General features: G+C 33.7%; 3 protein-coding genes across 3 annotated transcripts in view; 2 read left to right on the forward strand and 1 right to left on the reverse strand.

Annotated features, from left to right (window-relative positions):
* The first annotated feature begins 357 nt into the window (after nucleotides 1–357).
* LOC148607976 (uncharacterized) lies at nucleotides 358–2,581 on the forward strand. Its single transcript, XM_088546053.1, has one exon. The coding sequence runs from the start codon at nucleotides 490–492 to the stop codon at nucleotides 2,524–2,526; it is 2,037 nt and encodes a 678-aa protein (XP_088402179.1). The 5' UTR covers nucleotides 358–489; the 3' UTR covers nucleotides 2,527–2,581.
* Nucleotides 2,582–8,712: 6,131 nt separating this feature from the next.
* Nucleotides 8,713–10,947, forward strand: LOC148607977 (uncharacterized). Its single transcript, XM_088546540.1, has 2 exons — nucleotides 8,713–9,308; nucleotides 10,418–10,947. Exons 1-2 carry the CDS (start codon nucleotides 8,831–8,833, stop codon nucleotides 10,666–10,668), a joined length of 729 nt encoding a protein of 242 aa, XP_088402666.1. The 5' UTR covers nucleotides 8,713–8,830; the 3' UTR covers nucleotides 10,669–10,947.
* Nucleotides 10,948–13,216: 2,269 nt separating this feature from the next.
* The window catches only part of LOC148607978 (DNA replication ATP-dependent helicase/nuclease DNA2-like), a 41,642-nt gene continuing 28,439 nt past the window's right edge, over nucleotides 13,217–26,419 (reverse strand). Inside the window, exons 25-32 of the mRNA XM_088546531.1 lie at nucleotides 25,880–26,008; nucleotides 24,269–24,462; nucleotides 20,417–20,506; nucleotides 19,147–19,315; nucleotides 18,386–18,478; nucleotides 16,964–17,152; nucleotides 15,029–15,177; nucleotides 13,217–13,658 (exon numbers count right to left, since the gene is read on the reverse strand). Coding sequence (XP_088402657.1) covers nucleotides 13,640–13,658; nucleotides 15,029–15,177; nucleotides 16,964–17,152; nucleotides 18,386–18,478; nucleotides 19,147–19,315; nucleotides 20,417–20,506; nucleotides 24,269–24,462; nucleotides 25,880–26,008 — 1,032 coding nt within the window. The 3' untranslated portion in view covers nucleotides 13,217–13,639. The remainder of the gene's footprint in view (nucleotides 13,659–15,028; nucleotides 15,178–16,963; nucleotides 17,153–18,385; nucleotides 18,479–19,146; nucleotides 19,316–20,416; nucleotides 20,507–24,268; nucleotides 24,463–25,879; nucleotides 26,009–26,419) is intronic.

Consider the following 26,419-nt stretch of genomic DNA (forward strand, 5'->3'; position numbering starts at 1 on the left):
GAGTGCCATCCGGGGTGCCTCAGAAAAAAAGGGGTGTTCTACGACGTTATTTACCATTTTATGTCAATTTCATACATGAAAATGACAAAACATCCAACCCCCTGCACACTTGGATCCGCCAATGTGATAGACCACAATACGACAGAGTGAAAGGCGTTCCATATACCTTTTATTCTCGTAGTTTAAACTTTTCGGCTTGACCTACAGGTCTGTTGTGAACCCTCAGCCACACAAGAACGTTTGTTTTCTTTTTATTTCTCTACTCAGTATATCTATTTATTTTTCAGCGCAATAAATCTTACTAAACTATGTATTGATAATTGCACAAATGCAAGAAAAAAACCGTATTGATCAAGTAACACATGAATGCGCAGTTACCGGAAGCGAATTACACACATGTTCTATTTAATTTTATTTCTATGTGTATTTTTAATTCAGCCGATCATATAGTAAATATGATATCACATTATAAATGTGAATATATGTGATATGGAGCCAATTGCCAAAAATACGATACGAGAGCTTTACGGTGACTTATCATTAGATATTGATCCAGTGTATATCATGCCAGCTATTCGACGTGTTGTATCTTGGGAATTCTGTAATGAACTGAAGAGGATTGACCCAAGACAAGACAGACTCGACAAGTTCATGGACGAGGTGCTGAATAACATGTCGTTAGATGAGTTCTTTGAAATTCTTCAGTATCAGGACACGTATACATTTCTCGTGGATAAAATTGAACGGAAACTTAAACGAAACATTCAGGAGAATGAGGTATATACTATAATAAAAATAAAACTTTTCACCGAACATAGGAAAGAGTTAGTGGAATTTCGACATATCCTTAAAACATATTCTCTGACAGGCAGACATATTGAGTTTCAAGAAGAAGTAGATAAAGTTGTGAGTTTGTGGAACAATACGTCATACAGACGAGGGTTAAGTGTGAGAAACCGACAAAAACTGGCGGATCGATATTTTTTTGTACGCGATGCTCAGTGTGAAAACATGAGACTGCAATATGACACTAAGAAAGTATCAAAAACTAACGTCTTAGATGAGATAAGGGATATAGCTCCTCACACAACCAACCCAACTTTGACTACAATGATGTACCTCGCTCGGAAAGCTTCAGCCATGATAATGCCAGATCCTTCCGCACACTACAGTGCTTATACCGATTATTTAGAAATTGCAGAACAGCACACCGAACTTGTTCCTGCATGTCGTGAAACAGGTTTAGTTCATTATATTAAGTATAATTTTATGGGTCTAAAATATGAAGAACACCCTGATCCAGAAAATAAAGAACTAATGCTGAAAGTGGCGGGTAAGGCCGTCGACCATTTCTGTAGGGAATACGAAAAAGTTTCTGCAGACTTTAAAAATATCTTTAAAATTAAACTTTCTCATCTTCATCTTGGTATTGGTATCCTGGGAAATAACATGAGAGGTCTTAAAATAACAGAAGAAGATATTGAAAATGCCAACTTTCAACTAAGTTTACTGACTGAAAATGACAAAGTTGGACTTTCACATCGCTGGAAATGGGGACTACGTTTTGCGGAAGCGAAAATACTCTGGTTAAAATGTAATTTCGAGGAAGGCATCAATAAAACAAACAGAGCTCTTTATCATGCACGATTAGGAAATTTTACAAAAGAAATAAAAGGAACAGAAGAAATGATGGAACTCTTAAAAGCAAGGAAAACAATAGAGTATTTAGAAAATCTCGAGCCTTATAAGTTTGCAAGCAAACAAAATGTGTCACTTATGGAATGTGACAAAGAATTTAAAACGGAACCGAAACTTTCGAAAGCAATGAAGTTAGTCATTTTAGAATCTGCTTTACTCAACATTTCTTACCCTAAATCAGGAAAAATAATTTCCGATACAAAGTCAGTCAAATTGATACTACACGCAGAACTATATAAATCTCTCTCTCAGGTGGTAAATGGTAATGACCTAAAAGGTTTACAGAAAGACAAACATAAATGGATCGTTTATCTTCGAACAAAAGAAAGTAGAGATTTGTTGCTCGATAGAGGTATCAGTTTCAGAAACAGAGTTATACAGCTACATCGTCCAAAACCGAAGTCTCTTTCAATACGAGTGAAAAGTTTTCCTCTTTCGGAAAGCGATGATAAAATATTTACATTTCTCAATTCTAACCGCGTGAAAATAAGGAAATATTACAGAGATAGGTTAGTAATTGACGGTGTAAAAACTGATTGTCAAACTGGAGATCGTGTATTTACATGTGAAAACCGTTCGTCTAAGCTCACAATTCCGCGACATGTAAGTATAGGGAAATATAAAGCCCAAGTTATTTATAAAGGGCAGGTCAATGTCGAAGAAAATGTGAAGTGTCTCAAGTGTTTTAGACCAGGCCATATACAAGAACTTTGCACAGAGGACTGGATATGTTTCTCGTGTAGCGACGTAGGCCACGATAGTTCACAGTGCCCACAAAAATGTATCGTAAATTCGACCGATGAAAGTAGTGATTCGGAATCCGACTAAATGAACTACTTAAATTGTAACACTTTAGACTCAATAAACACTGTAATTTTTTAAAGCATTCTAAAGTTACTGAACCACCGACCATGCTCATTGTTTCAATATGACAAAAGTACACAACACAAAAAATTGACCTATCTAAATTCAGTTTAAAAGATTAACGCCATAAGCATAATCTAGATTTTTAAATAAAGTAACTGATCCATGTATAAAGGTACTGGTTCAACCCATTTTAGGTTTTAAAGACGTGTAGTATTTTTTGAAGATGTTGAAATCTAATTACACCACACAACATTGATTTCGTTGTTTATGATTTAAGAAGTACTCCAGCTAAAAATCATGCAAAATGTGATTCATGGGTAAAAAGCCTACATATTTTTATTTTTGATATTATGCTTAAATTGCCATAGTAAACAGAAAGTTACATTCAGCCTTTCATATAACCCGTGTTCTTATGAGATAAAAATTAAATAGAATGCATTGTAGATTTCAAAATTAAGGGAGATAACTCTGTAAATGACGCTCAAATACAATAGAATGTACTGGATTTTCAATGTTGATTATCTCCGAAGAATGCCATAGTAAACAGAAATTAACGTGGTTTTTCATATACCCGTGCTCTTAGGAGATAAAAATTGTATAGAATGCACTGTAGATTTCAAAATTAAGGGAGATAATTCTGTAAATGACGCTCAAATACAATAGAATGTACTGGATTTTCAATATTGATTATCTCCTAAGAGCAGGCGGATTTGAATGAATAATTACACATTTCATAGTATAGACCCATAAAACAACTTAATTACAAAAAATAAAAATATGTAGCCTTTTTGGAGTGTATCACATTTTTCAGATTTTGCATGATTCTTACAAATACAGCTACTTAATTTGCTCAACCCAAAGTTTGCTTTTTATAAACTCTTTTTATACGTCCTTCTTTTATGCGCCTGTCCGTGTATATGTCGTACTAAAATACCCGGAAGGACTTTAATGATTTAAAGTATACTGTATGTTTGTATCGAATTATGGAAGAGCTTAAACATTTTTTCTAGCAGTACGCTGTAGGGATGGGGTAATAAACACTGGGGAAAATGAGACGGGCATTGCATATGATTCAGCACGATTGTCCTATTAGTATGTGGACTTAGATACCCCTGGTGCACCCCCAATCAACACAACCACTTTCAGGTACCCTTATTCCTTCCGTTTATGATTCATTTTTTCACCAAAAAATAAACTGAAGCATTTTTGTACCTTTTGGGTCACTTTTTATATCTCGTTGAGGTAAACATCCAATTTTTGAGCGTATGTTATACTCCGAAACGAAGTCAATTGACGTGTAAAGAACATCGGGCAGCCAAATATTTCTGCTTTCCAGTTATCAAGAAAAATGCGGTGACACCGAGGGATTTGAAGTGAAATAAAAAAATGTACCGCTACCCCACTGAAAAATCGCTTAAATTCACACAATTTTCAATGCCAGAACCCCTAGAGTATTTATGTTCAGTAAAAATGACACTTGGTATTTTATGTGTATTAATATCACAATTAATACTTCTTGGGTTCTTTTGATGACTTGTGGCGATATTTATAAAAAATTGCCAAAAAAAAAAAAATGGGATTTTCGATTGTCGCATAAATTTGACTCTACTAGTTATCGCTCAATTAAAACGTCTAATTGGTATCATTCGACAGAGAATTCAATTTTCTATATAATAAAACCACGAAAAACTAATTTTCAAGAAAGAATTTTATAAAAAGATTAAAAAATTACTCCAACCACAAAAATAAGTCTCGGTATCAAACAAAATTCTCATTCACAGCATATCGACGGTGTGAAACTCATATTTTAGGCATTCATTATGAAGATAATGATGTATGCAGCATATCTCATCGATCGATTTAGGCGCCTAGATTTTCCTTTTTGGGTTAGAAATATTATAAAATCATGATTTTCATGATTTTTATTAATTGTGAGAGTACAAAAAAGAAAATACCAAATAAGGCTAGCCATTTTTACTGAAGAGTTTTTGACAGTAAAAAATATGTCAATTTAAGCGATTTGTCGGTGGGGTAAGCAGGGGCAGATTTGAGTTTGGGGGTTGGTAATTGAATTAAATGCCGTGCAAAGCAAGACAAAATATATTATGGGGTGAAACTTGTGGTGAAAAATTAAGATCTCGTGCATAGCTTTTTTTTTCTTACCGATTTAGGGGGGTGGGCGTACGCCCGTCATTGGATCCGCGCCAGGTAAGGATACAATATTTCATTTTATCCCAAAACTGTAAGTGTTACCATAACTTTCTTGGTTCTATACTACATGATGACACCTATATATATTTAGTTTCTTTACTTGTGATGTCCTCAGAAGACTTAGACGCTCGAACAGTGTCAGTAGGGAAAATACAGGCTTATGGTGTAAAAGAATCAGTGAATATTCTTTGGCGACAAATTGATTCGGTAATGGGAGGTACCAATGTTCCTGCACATATTCATGAAGTTGCTAAGTGTGTGTGTTGGGGGTGGTTGCAAAATGGACCCTTCCAGCACATGAGCTATTTGTTTTCACTGACTAGTGTCCCGACATTCTATATTTTATACAGAAGTGTGCAAAAATATATATTTGGCCCATGCAGAGATCGTTAGTTCCTCTACATTCCCCTACATTCCTAACCACTTCGATATCTCCATCGCTAGTTTACAAGGGGCAGATCCAGACATTTTGATAAGGGAAGTTTTAGGCTGATATATTATTACTTTTTGCACAAATTTTGCTTTTCAAAAATGGGGTCCAACTTTTGGATATGTCAATGATTTACCAAGTTGTGAACCTTAGTCACCTTTTTAAGAATATTCAAGTCCCGTTTTCATCGTTTTCAGTGAAATCATTATTATGTCACATGTTCACGAACTACTTAACCCTTTTTAAACTATATCTTACGTCCGTGTTTCAAGTACATGTAACTTTTCAGAAAATGAAATCGAAACTTTGGAAAGTTTAAATTATCATGAATGAAAACGGTATTAAAACAGTGTAAACAGTATCGTAAACCATCGTGAAAAAAATACTCTTCGTTGGATTCTAATTTTCGTGGTTTTCTTAGGTTAGGCAAACCACGAAATTTGGTTCCCAGCTAAAAGGACATTTCCCGTTCAGTTTTCTGATGATTTGCCCTTGTAATTTATCAAATAAAAACATGACGCACAAAACAAAAACATACTGAATCACTCCATAATTCTATTGCTTGTGACATTCGACAAAACGTTTATAATTAAACTAGGAGTACTTGTAAGTGGATTTACATCCTTCCAAGTTTAAAACATGAACTTTGTTATTTGTGGAAAAGGGGTGGGGTGCATGAGATTTTTATAACAGCAACTTAAAATATTTTGACAGAAACTATATATAGATATGTCATATCATGGATTAGATTTCAGAAATGACAGACGAATTTTAGCATATATTTTTCCAATATGGCTTCAGGTGGGAGGGATTGGAATTTGTGGTTAACAATATGTTTGTCGTATTTGGAGGACAGGTGTTCCAGCAACCATTGGAATACCGATGGGCCATATTGCGCTCCAATCGAGGTCGATCTATTTCTACATTCATATGAGGCTACATTTTAACAAGGGCTACTATAAAATAGAAGCGAGATCTTCGTTTTTTGTTAGATGAGTACTATATCAGAATTACTAATTTCAAAACATTAGTAAACATTTTCCCAATAAACTTGAAATTAAAGGGACAACTTATATACGTCTTCTGCTTTATACCCACACCATAACCTCTGCATAGATGATACAGGACGTTTTAGTCGGAACTTTATGACAAACGTGATGATTTTGTCTTCCTTACTGTATAAGGATAATGGATATGTCAGAGACAATAAACAATATCAGCTCAAGGCCACTCACCGCTCTTCAATGAACGACGAGGAAACCCTCACACCACTAGGCAGACTGCAGTTCCCCCCCCCCCGGAAAAAAAAACAACATTTTACACAGGTTCTGCGAAATAGTTGCCTCTATGTGACGAAGGTAGAATGTTTAGTGGCAGTAAACCAAAATCTTCGAGGTTAGGTATGGACTAAATATTTCAAAACTGATCTGTTACTACTGTGGGTGTATTTTTACACATACTTCCAGTCTAATAAAATTAAACCTTGCGTTTTTTTTTAATTTTTTTTGTTCGCAAAACAAATAAAAATCGGAGGGGCTAATTTTAATTAGACTGCACAGACTTCAAATGAACTTCTGAGTCATGGGTATGTCCAACCTTTGTTGCTCCCTACTTATTGACCAGTACGATATTTCTTTCTCACAGATGAGACAAGATATCGCGTCTTACCGGATAAACAACCCACCGAAATTAACATTTATCGGTTTATATTTACTTGCATTCAACATAATGGGTGCCACTGCCGTAATAGGGCTTACCTACCCATCTGGGGTACCTTATGTAATTTCCGTTTGTTTATTATTTGTTTGTTTGTTTGTTTTTAATTGTTTTTGGTTGTTCTGTTTTGCTTTTGATTTTGGAGTAGGGGGTCATATTAAAAGTGTCCTACTTGCGCGTGGGCGGTCTTGTTTTTAAGTCCCTAATAGAGTTAGCGACTTCTTGCAATCGTAATTTCAGTACTTTACATTGGTTTACATAATTCTATATTACTACACCACATTATGCTGTTGATAAGTATCATAGAACCGTCATTTCTAGCTTCATACGAAATCAAAATGACTGTACATGTGTTCCATGTGTGTTTTTGCTGGTAAGAGAACGGGAAGTTTACTTTAAAAGATGAAAGGATCGGTTAGTATTGAACTTTCTGTAATACTACTGAGAAGTGCCTAGTCTCTGATTTGTTTAATCTGGTTCCCTGGTCAATAGCATAAGCAACCCGAAGATCGCTAAAAAATTGAGAGAAAGTTATGGAACGAAAACATTACCCGCACTTACCAGTTGTTTTGATTGAGAAACATTCGGGTCACCACGGTTACGAAAGAGTAATTAAGGGAACCAAGATTCTAGCGGAAGTCGCCCGAATTTAAAGTATATCGCAACTTCGCTTGAGTTCGGGTAATTTTGGATGTTGAAATCAAGCCAAAATCAGTGGCATAGAATATTTGACGATTAGCGACTTTGAGTACTTCAGTCTTTGATTTTTTTATCTTCAGTTTTTGTATGTTATTGTCTTTTGATCTATTATTCTCGCTCTCTTACGATATTCCTTGGTGCTCGCTCTCTCACGGTGTACCTTGATTCTCGCTCTCTTACGATATTCCTTGGTGTTCGCTCTCTCACGGTGTACCTTGATTCTCGCTCTCTCACGGTGTACCTTGATTCTCGCTCTCTTACGATATTCCTTGGTGTTCGCTCTCTCACGGTGTACCTTTATTCTCGCTCTCTTACGATATTCCTTGGTGTTCGCTCTCTCACGGTGTACCTTGATTCTCGCTCTCTTACGATATTCCTTGATGCTCGCTCTCTCACGATGTACCTTGATTCTCGCTCTCTTACGATGTTCCTTGATTCTCGTTCTCTTACGATTTTCCTTGATTCTCGCTCTCTTACGATATTCCTTGGTGTTCGCTCTCTCACGGTGTACCTTGATTCTCGCTCTCTTATAATATTCCTTGGTGTTCGCTCTCTCACGGTGTACCTTGATTCTCGCTCTCTTACGATATTCCTTGATTCTCGCTCTCTTACGATGTTCCTTGATTCTCGTTCTCTTACGATTTTCCTTGATTCTCGCTCTCTTACGATATTCCTTGATTATTCCTTAACGTTGTGTATGCAGACCGACTCTGTTTTCACCTTCTGACCATTTACTTGGATTTTTATAGTTTGAGTTGTCCTTTTGTATTGATGCTTTCCGTTTGATTTTACCAATATATATCAAATAATGTTTATTTATTCTTTATTTGTTGACATGAATATAAAACAAAAGTAAAAAAAAGTATCAGAACGATGACACTTCTTCAAAATAAATAAAAGAGTTATTACAAAACAAATACACATTAGTGACATATCTCCTGACTGTGGATGGGCGGGTGAAATCTACGGTTGAGTTAAACAAGGCCTTAACTTAAGGTAAAAAATGAACTGAAGGTACAGATTTCCTTTAACCAACCACATCTCTAACACCTTATCTAACTTCTTGTTTTAAGTAGCAGCAACACAATTATTCATAACTTAATGATATTATTATGGTCAATATATTTTGTGATTTACGTTATCTATGTTTAAAACATTTAGCAGTTTAAAATTTGCATTGCTTAACTTTGTTTCCACTGATCACCAATTATGTTAAGGATTACAGGATTCTTATTATTGATTCATTTAATTCGAGGATTTCTTTTGAATATTCCCAACGAAGAGTTTACAGAGTCCAATGGGCCAAACCAGTTTCTGACACAATCTGAATTTTACGATACCAAAAAACTAATTCAGGACAACATTGTTGACTTGAGACATGAAATAGATCATAAATTTGAAATGTTAACAGCACAATTGAAACAAACACCAGGGTATTCTGGCTCCAGTCAGGTCGGTACTGGGGATCACACGGAGCTCGAAGATCTTAAACAAAAGTATACACATTTACTTGGAAATTACAGAAAACTACGAATGGAATTGGACAATCTCCAAGTGAAATTAGTAACTGACCATAACCAAACAGAAACATTGCGTAACCAAGTATCACAATTGAAAATGAAGACGGATGGATTACAATCTACAATCACTACTCTTGGACCGCATGTTTCTAATGATAAAAAAAGTGGTAAGAAAATAATTAAATACGGACTGATCATTCTTTGAATAATAAGAACAGCTATAGTAAAAAATCAAAACGGGCTGTGTTCTATTAAGGAAACCTTAACTTATATTTTTGTATAATAAAAATTATGTTTCCCACCATACTGCAAAAGAACACAAGTGAAACAGTGTTCACTTCTGTTTTCTGATCCTCGTTTACGATTTGACGCAGCCATTTAGCTATTTATTGCTAGGCAGCTGTTTCCATACTCAAATATAACCGCCTCGCAGATAGCGTGCTCGCCTCGGGGTCGGGAGGTAATGAGTTCGATTCCCGGCCGAGTCACACCAAAGATTGAAATTGGTAGTGAATGTTTCTCCGCCTAGCACACGGTATTTAAGAGGGTACAGTGACGACTGGTTGGCTCGGAGTCAGGATAACGTGTCCAAGTAGGGTGACATGTCTAGGTCTCAGTATCGTATTAATTTTCCCATAGACTTCTATAGTGAAGTGCATATTTTTAGGATTTTTTAAAAAATATGTAAATTGATTCAATAAAACTTTCACTTATGTAGCATTTCTAAGGACATGTGAAAAAATAATTTCCCGCAAAGAAAATGGGGTGAGTCCACGAAGATTGGACAGAAAAGTAGTCTTGAACTATAAATAGCCATTTTCCCTACTTTCACTTTCGTTTTGCACTCACCAAACCAACTTATTCAGTGGAACATTTTTATGATATTATGTAAGACTTTCTTTTAAAAAAGTTCTTCATCTTACAGTGTGATGTTTGCTCTTTTTTTAAGTCATTGTTCATGTCTTGACAAAACATTAGTTTGTAGAGAAGCAAAAAGAAAATGCACTATATTTTTATAGCATCCATGTTTTGACGTACACCCACTCAGGGATATGCAATACGATACTGGTACCTCTACATGCGAGCTATTGCTTCTGTGAGCTAGCACAAAAGCTTGTCGGACTAATACAAAACAGGGTTTCTTCGATTGGTTAATGGTTCTCGTCATCCGGAAACGCATGGAGTATCTGCAATGGGTCGTTAAACCACAATCATTTAATCAATTACACTCAAATAACATCTTTTAATTGGTAACAGATATTTGTTATTATTTCAGTTGGTATGACAGCATGTGCTTCTGATGATGGAACAGGTCTCGTACACACTATAATTAAATTTATGGACATTAAAACAAGTACGGGAATCGACAATGCCACATTGGAAAATTTTAGGCAAACTGGAAAATTAATTTTGAAAGAAGATGGCTTATATCTTATATCTTGCTTCATTTTGTCATACGATCCTAATGCTGAATTTTATTTTGGAAAAAATAATGATCCTCGTTGGCTTGGACAAACATTTATCTAAAACGTTGATGATAATAATTGGTTCACAGGAACGGGCGTCGTTTCCGCCCTATTCAAAAGAAATGACGTGTTTCATATTGGAATTTATCAAGGCTCCTTCCATGTACACCCGGAGAGGTCCTGTCTTACCATTGTGAAAATAGATTGAAAACCCAGACGGAAAAAGAAAGTCATTTATACCAAAATCAAAAACAGATATATATGTAACTTATTATAATAAGCAAACACGCATGTATAATAATATGTAGACTTGTTAGCAAATAAAACACACACAACTACATGTAGTTGTATATTAATCTGAATGCTAATTCAGATGTATAAGTTAAAAACCTGAAAATAAAAACTGAATAGAAAGGAATTAGGAGCGGAGAATGCGTTACAGAGACAAGATACCTACTTTACAGTAAAAAATATCCCCTAACAAAAAAAAAAAAAAAAAAACCAAAAAAAAAAAAAAAACAAAAGCAAAAAAACAAGAGGCTCCCATGAGCCCGAATCGGTCACCTGGTTGAAATTTGCCTTTTCAAAGGCAATAAATTAAACAAGAATTTAACTTTTGAAAAAGTAACAAAAATAAAAACACACATTTTAAAGACGAAATAAAGGTTTTATGCAATGACAAACCTTTTTCATATAATGATACTCCAATATACACCATAAAGTAATTCGCGATATCAAAACCATCAATTCCGGAAATTTTGTACTTTTCCGCGACCCCCCCCCCCGACCCCTCGCCGTAATTTTGCGTACAACTAAAACAGGCCTAGCTACGCCCCTGGACGTTTGTATCATGCATTTCACATCAAATACAAATGAAGTTCAAACTAACAAATATGTACGCGCAAATATAAAAATTATAAATGAAGAAATCAACAAATACTGCTTAAATTGACAACACATGTAACTGTATCAAATAACGTATTGTTTATTGTCTCATTACTTACTACAGAAAAAAAAATACACCTAAATTCACGAGAGCTTCAAATCCACGTCTCATAGTTATATCTTAAATGACAACTGTTCAAACAATTATCACGTCTTTCACCAAATGTTCAGCAAACGATGTAATTGTCCCTTTTCTGTAAAAGAACTTTTGCAATTTTTTAATAAAAAGAATAATCAATGGAATCAAGATCTGAGCAGAAATTAAAAGAATATAACCCAAAGACTATCACTAGACCAGAAAAACAGATACAAACAAGAAGAACATGAAATAGCTAAATTATATGTACAAAGAAACAAAAGTAAATAAGCAACTCGAACTCCAATAAAAAATTTGAAACACATATTCAAACTGTATTATAATCTATTACAGGTTGAACATTAGAGTTGTAAAATAATATCACATGAGTTGTTAAATACACCTTTAATTTGCTCAAAAGTGATTTTTTAGGAAGTAATCTACAAATTTTGTTTAGTTGCTCATCGTAGTTTAAGTTTTCATCGTTTTCTACACCAAGTAAATTTTTGGAATGGACATTTTCAACAACATTATTATTGTTTTAATTTCTACATTTGATGATAGGTTGCTACATTTCTTTCTGGAACATAACTTTAAATACTTAGTTTTTTAGTAGTTATCTACATACTATTGTTTACACACCATGACTCAACAACACTTACATAATTTTATTACTTACATAATACCCTTGGCATGTCAATGAAAACAAGAGTCGTCACCATACAAGGCTATAGTAGATTGTTTTATTTGTAATGGCAGATCATTTATATTCCATATAGTTAATGATGACCACCATAAAACGTCTGTAGTGATGACTGGTAGCATTACATTAAAAGATCCTAACAAGGCAGAAACACACTTTCAATTATTTCTGACAAATATTTGTTGACCCTGTAGATATATAATCAGCAAAAATCATTACATTGAAGTAGTTTCACGTGTTTAGCTACAATTTGATGGAAGGGCAGAATTATAAAAAATCATAATCGGTCTTATCTTCATTTAATGTTTCAACAAAAGACCAGGATTGTGATTTGGGAATCTTTGTATTCAAACTTCACAAGTGACTTTACAAATTGGTCTTAGAATATACACATTATAATGTCAAGTATGCCACAAAATTGAATCTTCTTTGTAACCCCACTAATATTGCATTAATGTTGGTAAACTACTGATTTTTATGTTATTACTTGTTACATCTGCAAAGTAAGTAGACTATTATGAGGATTTTCTAAAACTCGCTTTAAAGAACCAATAAAAAGGAGTCCCTTTTATGTAAACAAAAATGAATTAAAACTGGAAAAACTGTGAGCAACACACAGTTGGGGATACCAACTGATGACAATCCGTGAAACATACAGATAGTGAATCAGGAAACCCTAAAAACTATTCAGATGGAAAAAAAACCCAATAGGATGTGCACAATGGAACCATATATTATAATAAAGAATTTTATGAAAATTTCATCAAATTCCATTTCGTTGTTTCACAGAAGTTGTAGATTAGAAGTGGGGATGGACAAAATGGTTGACGGACAACATGATCACTTCTTATCCCTCACTTGGCTAAGGGTACAATAACGAACACATCTGAACACAGTTATTTAATTTATACCATACACAGTCTTTAAAATCAGTGCATGGGAACAAAAAGAGGTATACACGCAGATTTTAATTAACATGTCTATTCACTACTGAATACATTCGTTAGAAATATCAGTTGAAAACATTGCATAAGTCCGATATCTGCATACATTAATATACAATGATACATTCTAAGTAAATTTCATTCTGAACTTGCAAAAATCTGTATACTCTAATCTTATATTCAGTGTTCACATCATTACAGCAGTCTGTATTCTAAAAATTATGACTCAATAGTAGTTATTTCTTCCATACATCAACTTCTTAAATTGTCGTCCAAGTGTCATCTGTGTCAGGAGGTAGTGTAACAATGTCCAAGTGTCATCTGTGTCAGGAGGTAGTGTTACAATGTCCAAGTGTCATCTGTGTCAGGATGTTAGTGTTACAATGTGAATATTTGTTAAGGAAGACAAGAAAATTACAATAATTTCACAAAATCAAAGCAATATGTATACTATATTAAAGTACTTAAGTCATGTAGTGCTTAATCAATATCCACTTAACCATTTTGAAGACATTCCATTTACTTATATATTTCTACAGACAGGCAGACTGATAAAACATGTGGCACATCACGTTGCTGTGCTAGATAAATCCATAGTTATACAGAAGTTGATATCAAACAGCACACAAAATCGCTTACAATGTATGTCCCATCTATATAAATGGAAATCAATACATCCATTGGCAGACAATTGTGACAAAATATGAAGGATGGACAAGGTAATTCCAATATACTATTTTTCTGTTGATTGGGAGTATAAGGGCAAGCTAGGGTACTCCCATCTTTATAAAGATGATACTATTTACTGTATCACCAAAGACCCTTAATTCTTTTATATTGTTTTTAAATTCAGTTTTTGAATACAGATATTGTCAGGAATACTATATGTGGGCAATGAATCTCTCAAATGAGTGACATTGATAAATTTATTTAAATATGGTTTAAAATGTACTCTGTGTTCTTTGTTTAAAAACAAAATACACAATGACTGAACAGTGGAGGATTCAGAGTTGGCAGACTTTCCTTAAATTGAAAACAATGTTTATAACTTGATCTCCAGTAAATGCATCAAACACCATGACCATACGTTCTGTAAGTTTCGTCATGTGATTCAATGGAATCATGAGAATGGGTCCTTATCTACCATTAAAATGCATAGAAACATTTCATTTACAGAGTGTTGGGTTCAGAATTAAAGTAAAACATCTCCCCGTGTAAATATACATTGAAAAGTGATGAACATATATTTATACATGATAAAAATGATAAGAAAAGCAATAAAGAGAAGATTTTGCATTGTAATCCAGCATTTTGAAATCCAAGAAGTAAACCATAAAATGATATAAGATTCCTAACATAGACTTGATTTAAGATGGTCAACAAACAAAGTGAAATAGACGAAAATTAGAAGTAAATCTACAATAAACAAAAAAAATGAATACAGTAAAATTTTCATTAAAGTCCATTGAACTGTTTAGGAGGATGTATGTTCACATGATACATTGGCTGAAGGGACACACAGACAGACAAAAAGGCTAAGTGACTCCTGGACAAATCTTTATTTTGTTAGCAGGGTTATAAAAGGTACTTAGACCACTCAATCTGTGAGTAATCTTATAACTTGTGCACATACTGATGAATGGAAAGCAGTAGAAAGACAAGCTACATGTATATGCAACCATTTACACATTAAAAGCTAACAAAATTAAGTTGAACCAGTGCTTAAAAATGCTTTTTCACAATCAAAAAGGATATGAGATCATCGTCAGCCATCATGGTGAGAATAGTATTGACTGGCTGATACATCTTTAATGTCCCCGTGTCTCCAATCATGATCAACTTCTTCTTAGCTCTAGAGACTGCTACATTCAATCTCCTTACATCTTTTAAAAGCTCACCTGACTACAAAAAAGATTATGGATAAAAACTGTAAAAAAAAATTTACAAGTAAGATGTATATCTATAAGTCCTTCATTCACATGAATCATGCCTAGAAAAACACATTTTAAGGTAATAAACAATGAATTCTTAATTATTTTTTAACAGAAAAATCAACTTTATTATTTCATATAGTTCTTGTTATAATACACATTGATAGACCAAACTACCATCAATGTACACTACATTCAACAACATTTGTTTCTCTAACACTCAAGTCCGACCTGAGTGAAACTCTGTGTTACACCGACATTTTGAGTGTTTACCACCAAGATTCCAGCTAGCCAACACCAACCGTTTGCATATTACAACAGTCGTAAAATTCAATGAGGCATAACGGGGAATTCATTGTAAGATACAATATATATTATGTTTCTGTTTCTCAGGTAATTCAGAGCAGTTAAGATAAAAAAAATTAGTCATGTCATAAAAAATTCGGCATCATCTTTTTAAAAAAATTTTTTGTACATGTTTAGCATTTATTGATGTGTTTTTTTTTCTTTCACAGCTACGTCCAATGAGTGGGAGACATCATGTAGAAATACATGTACAGCTACGTCCAATGAGTGGGAGACATCATGTAGAAATACATGTATTACTTTGTGTTATGATCAAATTATAATGAAATCTTTTGAAATTTTAATTTTGCATTTGTTAATTGATGATTACTATTTATAAATATAAATAAAACACTTTGAAAGTATTGATTTTTGAAATTTGATTTTAGTGACGGACTTGTAAAAACAGTCTGGTGACGCTTTTAGTTTCTGATAGTTTTAATAACTGAACGTCTTTTTTGGAAATAAAAGAAACTAATTACAGGTCCTAAGATAATATGTACATGAGAATTGTAAAGTAGAAGCCCTTAATCAGGACTGGGAACATTGTCAGTAATAATTATATAAGTTAAAAGATGTTGTCGAAACGAGGACGAGACAGTGTCCTCAGCCAGTTGTTTTCGACCGCTAAAATGCTTCAAGTTAACTCTGAGAAATTTCTTATTTAAAGTACATTCCAAATATAACCTACATATAACTTATTTCAATTATAAGTTTTGTTGAATGGTTTCGAATTTTCATTGATGCCGTCCGACTGTTTACTCCTGTATAAAAATAATCCCTTGATGGACCTTGCACATATATAGTTACCGGTATCTATTTTTAGAAATTTAAATGAACACATTGTTTACAATGTTTTCAATGTGTGTCTGGTCATCACATGGACTGCAATTAATTATAATTACTCAATACAGGACAGTCATGAAGTATGTATCAACGATAATAGCCTTTTTTTTTTTTTTACGATTTTCACGTTATATTTGTCTATCTTTAATACCACATGCTAATCATCTCAACTGCTGACACCATGGATTAAAGCTGAACAAATCAACTTGTTTCGATTTCGGTGATTGGATTAAGAATTTTCACATATCCTTCAGACTCCCTTGTTGTGATTTTCTGGGGTCCCAAATGAATTTTCTGGGATCTCGGGTACTAACATCCATATTGTCGGTAAAGATCAATGAGATTAACTTCACCGTGCTGGGTGATTTTTCACCAAGGTCGGTGCTTCACCACACACAATTAACAACAGGAATATACAATGTCCAAGCTGGGTGGGTGTAACACTCACATTTCACCGTAAAAAAATCTGACTGGCACCGTGTTTCATCGACTAACACAGATTTAAAGCTCTGACTTGAGAGTTAGAGAAACACAAGTCGCTGAGTATAATGTATACAGTAAATTACCTTTTTGTCCTGATCATTGATGTTTCTAAAGCTCCTGGTGAAGGAAATAATGATAACATCTTTATCTCTACCCTGGTACTGATCTACAGTGTTGACTTCAATAGAATGGTCTGTCATACCGTCATGGATAAGTCTGACTTGGTGTCGGTAAGGGGCTATAACTCCTACATCTTCTGGATTAATGCCTCCCTTAAAAACCAGACAGTTTATAAAAACTATTTTTATTTTTCCAAAAACATATAAAAGTAGCTGAGCCCTGAAGAATTATGAACATAAGGTAAATTTAACTGTTTAAGTGAATTAAAACACTATTGTCATCAAATACACATATACAAGGTGTCGACACATTTTTGCTTGTTTTTTTTAAGCTACACCCAAAATTATCCACGGTAACTATGAAGACAAGGATACCCTTGCATTCAGTATAACACATCACATTAAATATGAAATAAACTCAATTAGGCACAACTGGGATACTTTAAGATTTAACAAAATATGTATTTATATCAAAGAACCATATTATCCCTTTTTAATTGCAGGATAAAACAATATTCTGGTATTGTTGAAACATACAGCCTGCCTGTGTTCTCAGCATGCAGACATGATTTTACGTGGTCTATAAACAAAGCAGAAATGAGCAAAATCAGAAGTAAATATTATATACAATAAAAAAAGAATCATAACGGTAAAATACAGATTGGAAATAGCGAAATTCCAGTAAAAAGCGTAAAAAAATCATGTCTGAGCATGGGACATGAAAAACGCTCAGTAAAGCCTTGCATTTTGCCCTGTTCTTATGCCTCATATACACGCTGAATATTTTGGACAAATACCTAATATCTATGCTATAAACTTCTTTGGTATTGAGCTCTTTTAATGAATTTCAAAACTGTTTCTGTAACCTAGTGGCAGTGCGCTCTCTTGTGTGTATTGAGAATGGGTTTTTTCATTAACAATTTTTTGGATATAGAAAATAAAATGATAACTGATTGTTTGCATTAGGACAATTTGCTTAAAAAAAGGGACTTGTCTTCTTTGTAGGATGTTGCTTAAACAAGCACATTAAAAACTAAAAAAGGGTAGAAGATACTGGACAAGAATACTTGACAAAAATTACAAGTATTATCTGCCAAATGCATTGTAGATAAATACCATGTGCTTGGTGGAGATGCAGTGACATCCCTTGTGTGACCTGGTTAGGAATTGGAACTCCTGAACCCCTGAACTTGAGGCAGGCACAAGAAACCTGAGACTATGAATCCATATGTATATTAACCCTCTATTATCAGGCCAATAACATGAAATTCAATATATATCAATGACAAAGGATTAAGTCTAGTTCTTTTATTCTTTCTTTTTGTATATACCACATCTGAAAAAAGTATGCTGTATCTAAAGAAATTGGCCATAGACCCAACTTACCTTAAGCAATGTTGTGGCAATATGTTGAACTATCTTACTTTCACCAATATTAACTACCATCCCAGAATTATTCTTTGATTCTGTTAATGCAGCCTAAAAATAACATGGTAAGGTGTTAATACGTAGGATTACTGATGAAAAAATTTAAATATTTTATATTGAAGTGTTACAAACTTATAGGGTAAACCGTGGTAAAATAAAGATATATTTATGATGATTGTCATAAATGATTAAAAGAAAGATAAGTCATAGAAAGCATTTTTGCAGACTCCAAAATTTACATAATAAAGCAAGCTCAATTGACATAATTGTCACAAGGAACAGCATATCTAGTCTATATCTTAGAAAAAAATAAATAAAAGTTCAGTGTTCCTTGTGTCCAACCTGAACCTGCCCACACACTCATTATTGTAACATTAAGTATAAATTTAATCTAAATACATTGGGAAATATTGGCATGAGAGCACTAGCAAAACAAAGATTGACCAAAGTTACTACAATATAAAAAGCTAAATATTATTGCTGCAATTGTATCTTGTCTGACAGATTTATGACAATAAACTTTGATTTAAATTCATACATTCATAGAAAAGATGCACAAACAAGGTATAACAGAATGTCGGACAGATGCCCAGCTTTTCTTAAATAAGTTTAGGATAGCAATGGAGTTGAATTTAATTTTCAATTTATGTTCAATATCAATGAACTAGACACTGAAAATAACATTAACAAATATTATGGCCAACTTAGACACTATTTACCTTTGAAGTATCCAGAAATACAACAGCTCTGTCATTCTGTAATAAGTCCAGCATCCATGGTTCTGTAATTTGGCTGGTGTCTATCTGTAACTGACTATTAGCAACTGAGTCAGAGCCACACTGTAGTACACCATTATAAACAAGCAGGTTACTCAAAGCCATGATCTGTCTAAAGTTAAAACATATAAATTACAATCTAAGTATGGTATTAAGATGTTCACATACATTGTAATGAAATGAAATGGAAATTGTCTGGCATGAGTGAGACCATACTAGACCATTTGAGTCATCTTAAGATTCCAATTCCAACTAAACCCTTAAAATACGTAGCAACCATAATTTGGAAACTTTTTAAAATTTGAGTAAGAGAATGTAGATTTCCATTGTAAAGGTATGTTATAAGGGCTGTTCCATTTAAATCTACATGGGAAGGGGTAATGTCGATCTATTATTTTTCTCTTGGTGGTGGTAGGGGGTAAAAATTATTTTATATGTTGGTAGGGGTATGTTTATGTTGGTAAGAGTGAAATTCCATCTCTAAAATTCAATACACCTGGAGTTTGGGAGATTTTGATGCCCTGCTTTCCCAAAATTTAGTACTACACAGGTGTTTTTCAACAGATTGATATATTTTTTTATACTTCATTTTTTTTCTGATGGTATCTAAAGAATCTATAATATGTTAGGGGTTGGGGTTGGGAACATTTTTTTATAAGGGGGGGGGGGTCTTTTACAAGTTGCATCACCCCTCCCCAAGTAATTTTAAATGGAACAGCCCAAAGTTATATGGAAGTTTTTGTTTTTAATAGGTAGATTTTCATTGCTTCTGATTGTGAAAATTATATAAATTTGTGTAAATCTGATGAACTGATTTAATTGTTGTACATTGTTTACTGATAAATATAATTGAAATATAAATAGCAGACCAGCCATTATTCTTCTCCTTTGTAAAAGACAGAACAAAAACTGGCCTTATGTACATGTACCTCACAGAACATGAAGTTGCATATGTTGGGCTAGATATACCTAAACTAATACTGCATATTTTAAAAAAAAAATGTTGTCGCTCTTGAAACACTAAACAACAACCGAAGTCACTAACAATGTACGTCCCATCTATATAAAGTCACATTTTAAATTTGAAATAAATCCATCAACTGGAAGTCAAGATAATTGGGACAGAATGACAAGGTGATTTCAATATAGCTTCCACTCATTCAGTGGTGGTATAATTAATAATGTCTTACTCAAGAACCAAGTATAGACAAACCTATTCATTCTATACTGTAAGAAGAGCTCATATGTTTCTCCTCCTTCTCCATCCAACAATGCAAACAGACTCTGGTCCATACCCAAACTTCTGCAAAAATACAAAAAATTCTGATTGATCCTTAACAGTGATATTGTTTGCATTAAATTTCCACCTAAATAAGGCTGTTCCACTAAACGACAGTTTCATAATTGGTCTAAAAAATAAATCTTAAATAAGATAAAGTATTTCCCAACTGATAGTCCAAGCATTCTATTCAAAATTACTCTGGTTGAAAGTTTAAGACTTTTCTTTTTCTTATAATTCTCGGTAGACACAACCACTTCTAATGCTTCCATTACTTTACATGTTAAAAAAGTGTGATTTCAAAGTTTCACTAATACATTAAATACATGAAATAGGTGTCGATACATTTATTGTCTTGCAAGACAAAAAGTTGACCTACCGGTAGACAAATTTGTATGCATATAACTTCTGGTGACCTTAAGCTACGCATGTACTGTAAGGGTTGATTCATTAAAAAAAAATCTGATTGCAAAGCGAATGTGGTAAATCAATGGCAAGGAAGACTGACCGACTCAAGCCGTAAAAGAAAAAGTCTGAATATAACGAAAGGATCCTTTTGCAATTTACATATTGTGATATGATGTGGCACAAATATGGTCAGTAATAGTCATTATTTATTTGAAATCTAACCAAGAAATAGATAAAATGAAAAGTAAACAAGACACATGCTTACCTGTGTATCCGTAATTGTTATTTTTTTACCAAGATGAAAGTATTTTTAACCCAGGGGATTGTCTTGTCAGCAATCTTTGGAAGTAATGGCGAAAAATAATTAGATAAGAGCTATCGATCTTCTCTGATTAAAAAAAACATTGTTTTCACAATATTCTGTAGGTATTATCGACATTTATTGTTTTAACTGCATTACTAAAAACATATTTCATTGAATCAGCAAAATTCAGTAGAATCAGGACAAAACAATTTTGGCAGTTAATGCAGCTTTAATATACTATATATCCACATTTTTACCTGTTCTGCTAACTGACAGCATGGAGGCAAATTACTCACACATGTAAACAATATTCTTACACTTTTGTAGTTAATTACAAAGATGATTTTTAAAGTACACGCTCTCAGCTACTTTTGATCAGTATATGCATGTATTATGCACTTACAATGCATAGATCTAGGTTCAATGTATTTTTGGTACTACATTGAGAAATGGCCATTTAACACAGAAGTGGTAAGTGAGACCTATATAAAATTAATGGTTTTAATAACACTTTACAAGTTTTGTATGGTTATCCCAAATTCCCCAGTTGAAAAAAAAATGAGTCAAATTTTCCCAAGCATAAAAGGATGAGGCAGTTTTGAAAAAGGCCAACACTATCAACTAACTTAGAATGTAATGTACAACAAAACAAAACATTGAATAACTGAATTAGGAGCGTAAGTGCTGAAGAAATAGTTCGGTGCACGCAACCCATTTCTAAGATTCACAGCATGGACGATCATATTTCTGTTACTGTAAGGCCAACTTTTTTTTATAATCTGTTTTACAGGATTTTTTCAAAAAAATTGGGTCAAGGGGAGCAAATAAAAATAAAAATAAAAGTCAAAATCTTGGCGAGTCGATGGAAAAAATAAAAATAAAATATCCTAGGTATGACTGGATGTCGGCATCTTATTGATATAATGTGTTTTGATTATGGTTTTATTGGTAGGTGAAATGATCTTGATAAAAAGCTACAGCTGAGATGTGCTGTGTTGTCCATCTATCTTTGGTTTATGTAATTTGACAGTTAAATTTAAAAAGGTCTGTGTTGTTTACAATAATGACATGTACATTTATTATAATGACCAGTAATCATCAGCTGTTCAAGCCAGATAAAATGGTAATTTATAGGCGAGATGTTTACCCAGTACAGTATATAAATTTGATTCCTTTAATTTATCCATAGGAGATAATCTTATCTCTTGGTGGTTAGATAGGAGTGTTTTCTAGATAATTATTTTGAATTTGCAATTGGTATTGAAATAGTTGGTTACATCAGTATCAATTGCAGAGGTGGGATGTTGAACAACTCTTGCTTTGAAAAATGTAAATAATTTATGTGTAGAACGTTTTAACTGTGTTACAAGATATGTTGAGATTTAGACAGAACTTTTAAGCTAATATTGCCCACTGGTGTGTTAGGCAGTGTATGAGAATGTTGTTTGGTTAATAAGCATTTATTTCATAATCATGGAGTTAAATATATTAATCCTTATAAAGCTGTTTGCATGTCATGGGACCATGGCAGGACACCTTTGTTATGACAACCACAGCTTTCTCATCGAAAATCTCATCAATTATTTTGTTGACAGATAGAGAAAGATTCACCTTTCTGTATTCCCCAATAATAACGAGTTTGAAATAATCGTAGGCCAACCCTTGAACGCATTGTTGTTGTGGTCGGCCACTGACCTTCAGTGATTTTCTTTAACTAGTGATAAATGCCGAGAGTTTCCGATAGCTTACTAAAATAAAACGATTGCTGATTGGTCGCTTCTTTTTTTCTCGTCCAATGATAACTTGCAATCTATTTTCTTTTATTTTTAGCATGGGATTTTCTTGCAAATATTCAAGGAGTCGGCGAAATTTACAAAAATAAAACGACATTCATGTACTTTTATTTTTATTTTATTTTTGGCTAAAATGGGGTTGGCAGTCCCGTAAAAAACTGATTATAAAAAAATGTTGGCCTAAACAAACTTCAGTAACATTTAGGGTCAATTAAATTTCTATGCTAATTGATTTTCTCACTCTGTCTAATTCCATAACGACTTATTCAAGGCGATTCATTATTGTGTTTTGTTCCTGTGCTTGTGAAATTAGAAAAAAGTATTCTTGTAAACAGTTTTTACAACTACTGTTAACTAAAATTATACTTTTTATTATATAGATTCAACCATAACTGGAGCTAGAACCAGTACACCGTTATCTGATTTATTCAAATGGAGTGTATGAATAACAGTGGAATTAAATAACAAAGCACTAAAGCATAGTATATTAATGATTATGCAGGTATAAGTCTAAAAGTAAGAAAAAAAAAGCCATTTTGCATGTGTAATATAAAAGTTTACACACATGGAATATTTGATAAATCATTACTATCTATATCCTAGTGTTCTTTTCAGTCTTTGAAAGAAAATACCACTAGGATCATTAATTGAAAAGAGTGAATAACCAAAATATTATCACAAGTGCCGAAGAACGCCTAGATTTAATGAGTGTGTGGTACTTGTTACGCACACAAGTTAAATCCTCAAGCGTTCCAGAAACGAGTGATCATATTTTGGTTATTCACAATAACCTATGATCATCCTATTTATTTTGTAGATTTTCGTCATAATATATCAATATTTTCAACATGAATTTTGAATTCTGTAATTAGCGGATAGATATCAAAGTTGTGACGTTTTGGCGGGAGAAAGTGCGAGAGTGAAATTACCGAATTCATTTCACAGTGTCAATAATCAAAATTTATTACACTGGGAACATTCGATAAAACACTGCTATCTATATAATAATAGACATTCACACCTGTAAAGTGGTGTCATTTACAGGTTAAAACAAATTTTACTGGACTTTACCTTCAAAACAAGAGTAAGTTCCTGCAGCCCTTTTCACAAATCATTAGAGTAAAATTAGTACTAAGTTATGACATCATGACTTACAACCAACTATGTACCAATTTAATACTCTATAAGTCAGAACTTTAGCATACTTGCTCATATCAATACTATTTCATATCAATATTAAATATGCAATTAAAAAAAAAAATTTAACACAACAACCCATACCTAGCCTCCCTGCTCTGAACAACTGGAGGTAGCTGTTTAGGATCTCCCACTAGTACAAATCTATCAGCACAGAACAGAGGTCCAAGACAAGCTGGGAGCAAGACCTGAGAGGCCTCGTCTACTATACACACATCAAATCTTTTCTGGGTGAACACAGGGTGGTTAACACCAAGACAGCTGGTAGCTACTATTTTCTGAATATAACAAAACTGATAATTTAGTATTTGTAACTGAAAAAACAAAGGTTTAAAAGGGGGCAATGAGTGGGTTACCACCACCTAAATGTAGCAAAACTTGATCATGTGACATGAAAAATGATTTGGGTTATAAATGACTCAATTTATATATTAAATAATTACTGAATAAATATATTATATTAGAAGATTCCTCACACTGATAAAATGTGAATTTACTGGCAATATGTCTGTGGAGCATCAATTTAAATTCTACTGTTGACAATAAAATGCTTGAGATCATCCACTGATTGAATAGTATAAACTCACCTGTTGACAATAGAAATGCCGGAGATCACCAACCGACAGGATAGTATTAACTCACCTGATGACTATAGAAATGCCCGAGATCACCAACTGACAGGATAGTATTTACTTACCTGTTGGCTATAGAAATGCCTGAAACCACTAACTGACTGGAAAGTATCAACTCACCTGCTGACTATAGAAAAGCCTGAGGTCACCAACTGAGAGGAAAGTATAAACTCACCTGTTGACTATAGAAATGCCTGAGATCACCAATTTGCTGGATAGTAAAAAAATCCTGTTGACTAACGAAATGCCGGAGATCACCAACTGACAGGATAGTATTAACTCACCTGTTGACTACATCAAAAGAAATGCCTGAGATCACCAACTGACAGGATAGTATCAACTCACCTGTTGGCTATAGAAATGCCTGAGACCACTAACTGACTGGAAAGTATCAACTGACCTGCTGACTACATCAATGCCGGTTATCACCAACTGACTGGAAAGTATCAGCTCACCTGTTGACTATAGAAAAGCCTGAGGTCACCAACTGACTGGAAAGTATCAACTCACCTGTTGACTATAGAAATGCCTGAGATCACCAACTGATACTATATTTTAACTTACCTGTTGACTATAGAAATGCATGAGACCACTAACTGACTGGAAAGTATCAACTCACCTGTTGACTATAGAAATGCCTGAGATCACCAACTGATACTATATTTTAACTTACCTGTTGACTATAGAAATGCCTGAGACCACCAACTGACTGGAAAGTATCAGTTCACCTGCTGACTATAGAAATGCCTGAGACCACTAACTGACTGGAAAGTATCAACTCACCTGTTGACTACATCAAAAGAAATGCCTGAGATCATCAACTGAAAGGATAGTATCAACTCACCTGTTGACTATAGAAATGCCTGAGATCACCAACTGATACTATATTTTAACTTACCTGTTGACTATAGAAATGCCTGAGACCACTAACTGACTGGAAAGTATCAACTCACCTGTTGACTATAGAAATGCCTGAGATCACCAACTGACAGGAAAGTATCAGTTCACCTGTTGACTATAGAAAAGCCTGAGGTCACCAACTGACTGGAAAGTATCAACTCACCTGTTGACTATAGAAATGCCTGATATCACCAACTGACTGGAATTTTTTGGTCAGTACATCAGCTGAATATTTCTGTATTTGTGGATGTATCTTACTGGTTTTACCAAGTCTAACAAACTTCACATCATACTGAAAATATATCAGCATCTTTAAACATCAAGATTAAACCATATTGATTCAGTTCTAATATATGTATAACAGTTTAATTATACCTGCAATACCCCATCTGGTTTTCCAATCCATGAATTACCATTAAAAGGTTTAATTATTTTTTTTCTGTGATAACCATAATTCAAGACCTTGTCACTCACAAACAAAATACCAAGTTAGCTTACTTGTTAGAAAGATAATTAAAGCGGCCCATTCAGGAAATTCCAAAAACATTAAATACATGTATAATATATTTCCTTTCTTTGGTTATTTTGGTACATTGTCTATTTTAAAAAAGAATAAAATTATGTTTGGCTGCTGGGCTGCTACTCGTTATGTAAGTAATTTTATCCACTACTGGATTTTTGATATTATAAAATAAAGCGTATA

The sequence above is a fragment of the Perna viridis genome, chromosome 9, assembly GCF_037379345.1.
Source record: "Perna viridis isolate PV_CMFRI_1.1 ecotype Kerala chromosome 9, ASM3737934v1, whole genome shotgun sequence".
Lineage (NCBI taxonomy): Eukaryota > Metazoa > Mollusca > Bivalvia > Mytilida > Mytilidae > Perna > Perna viridis.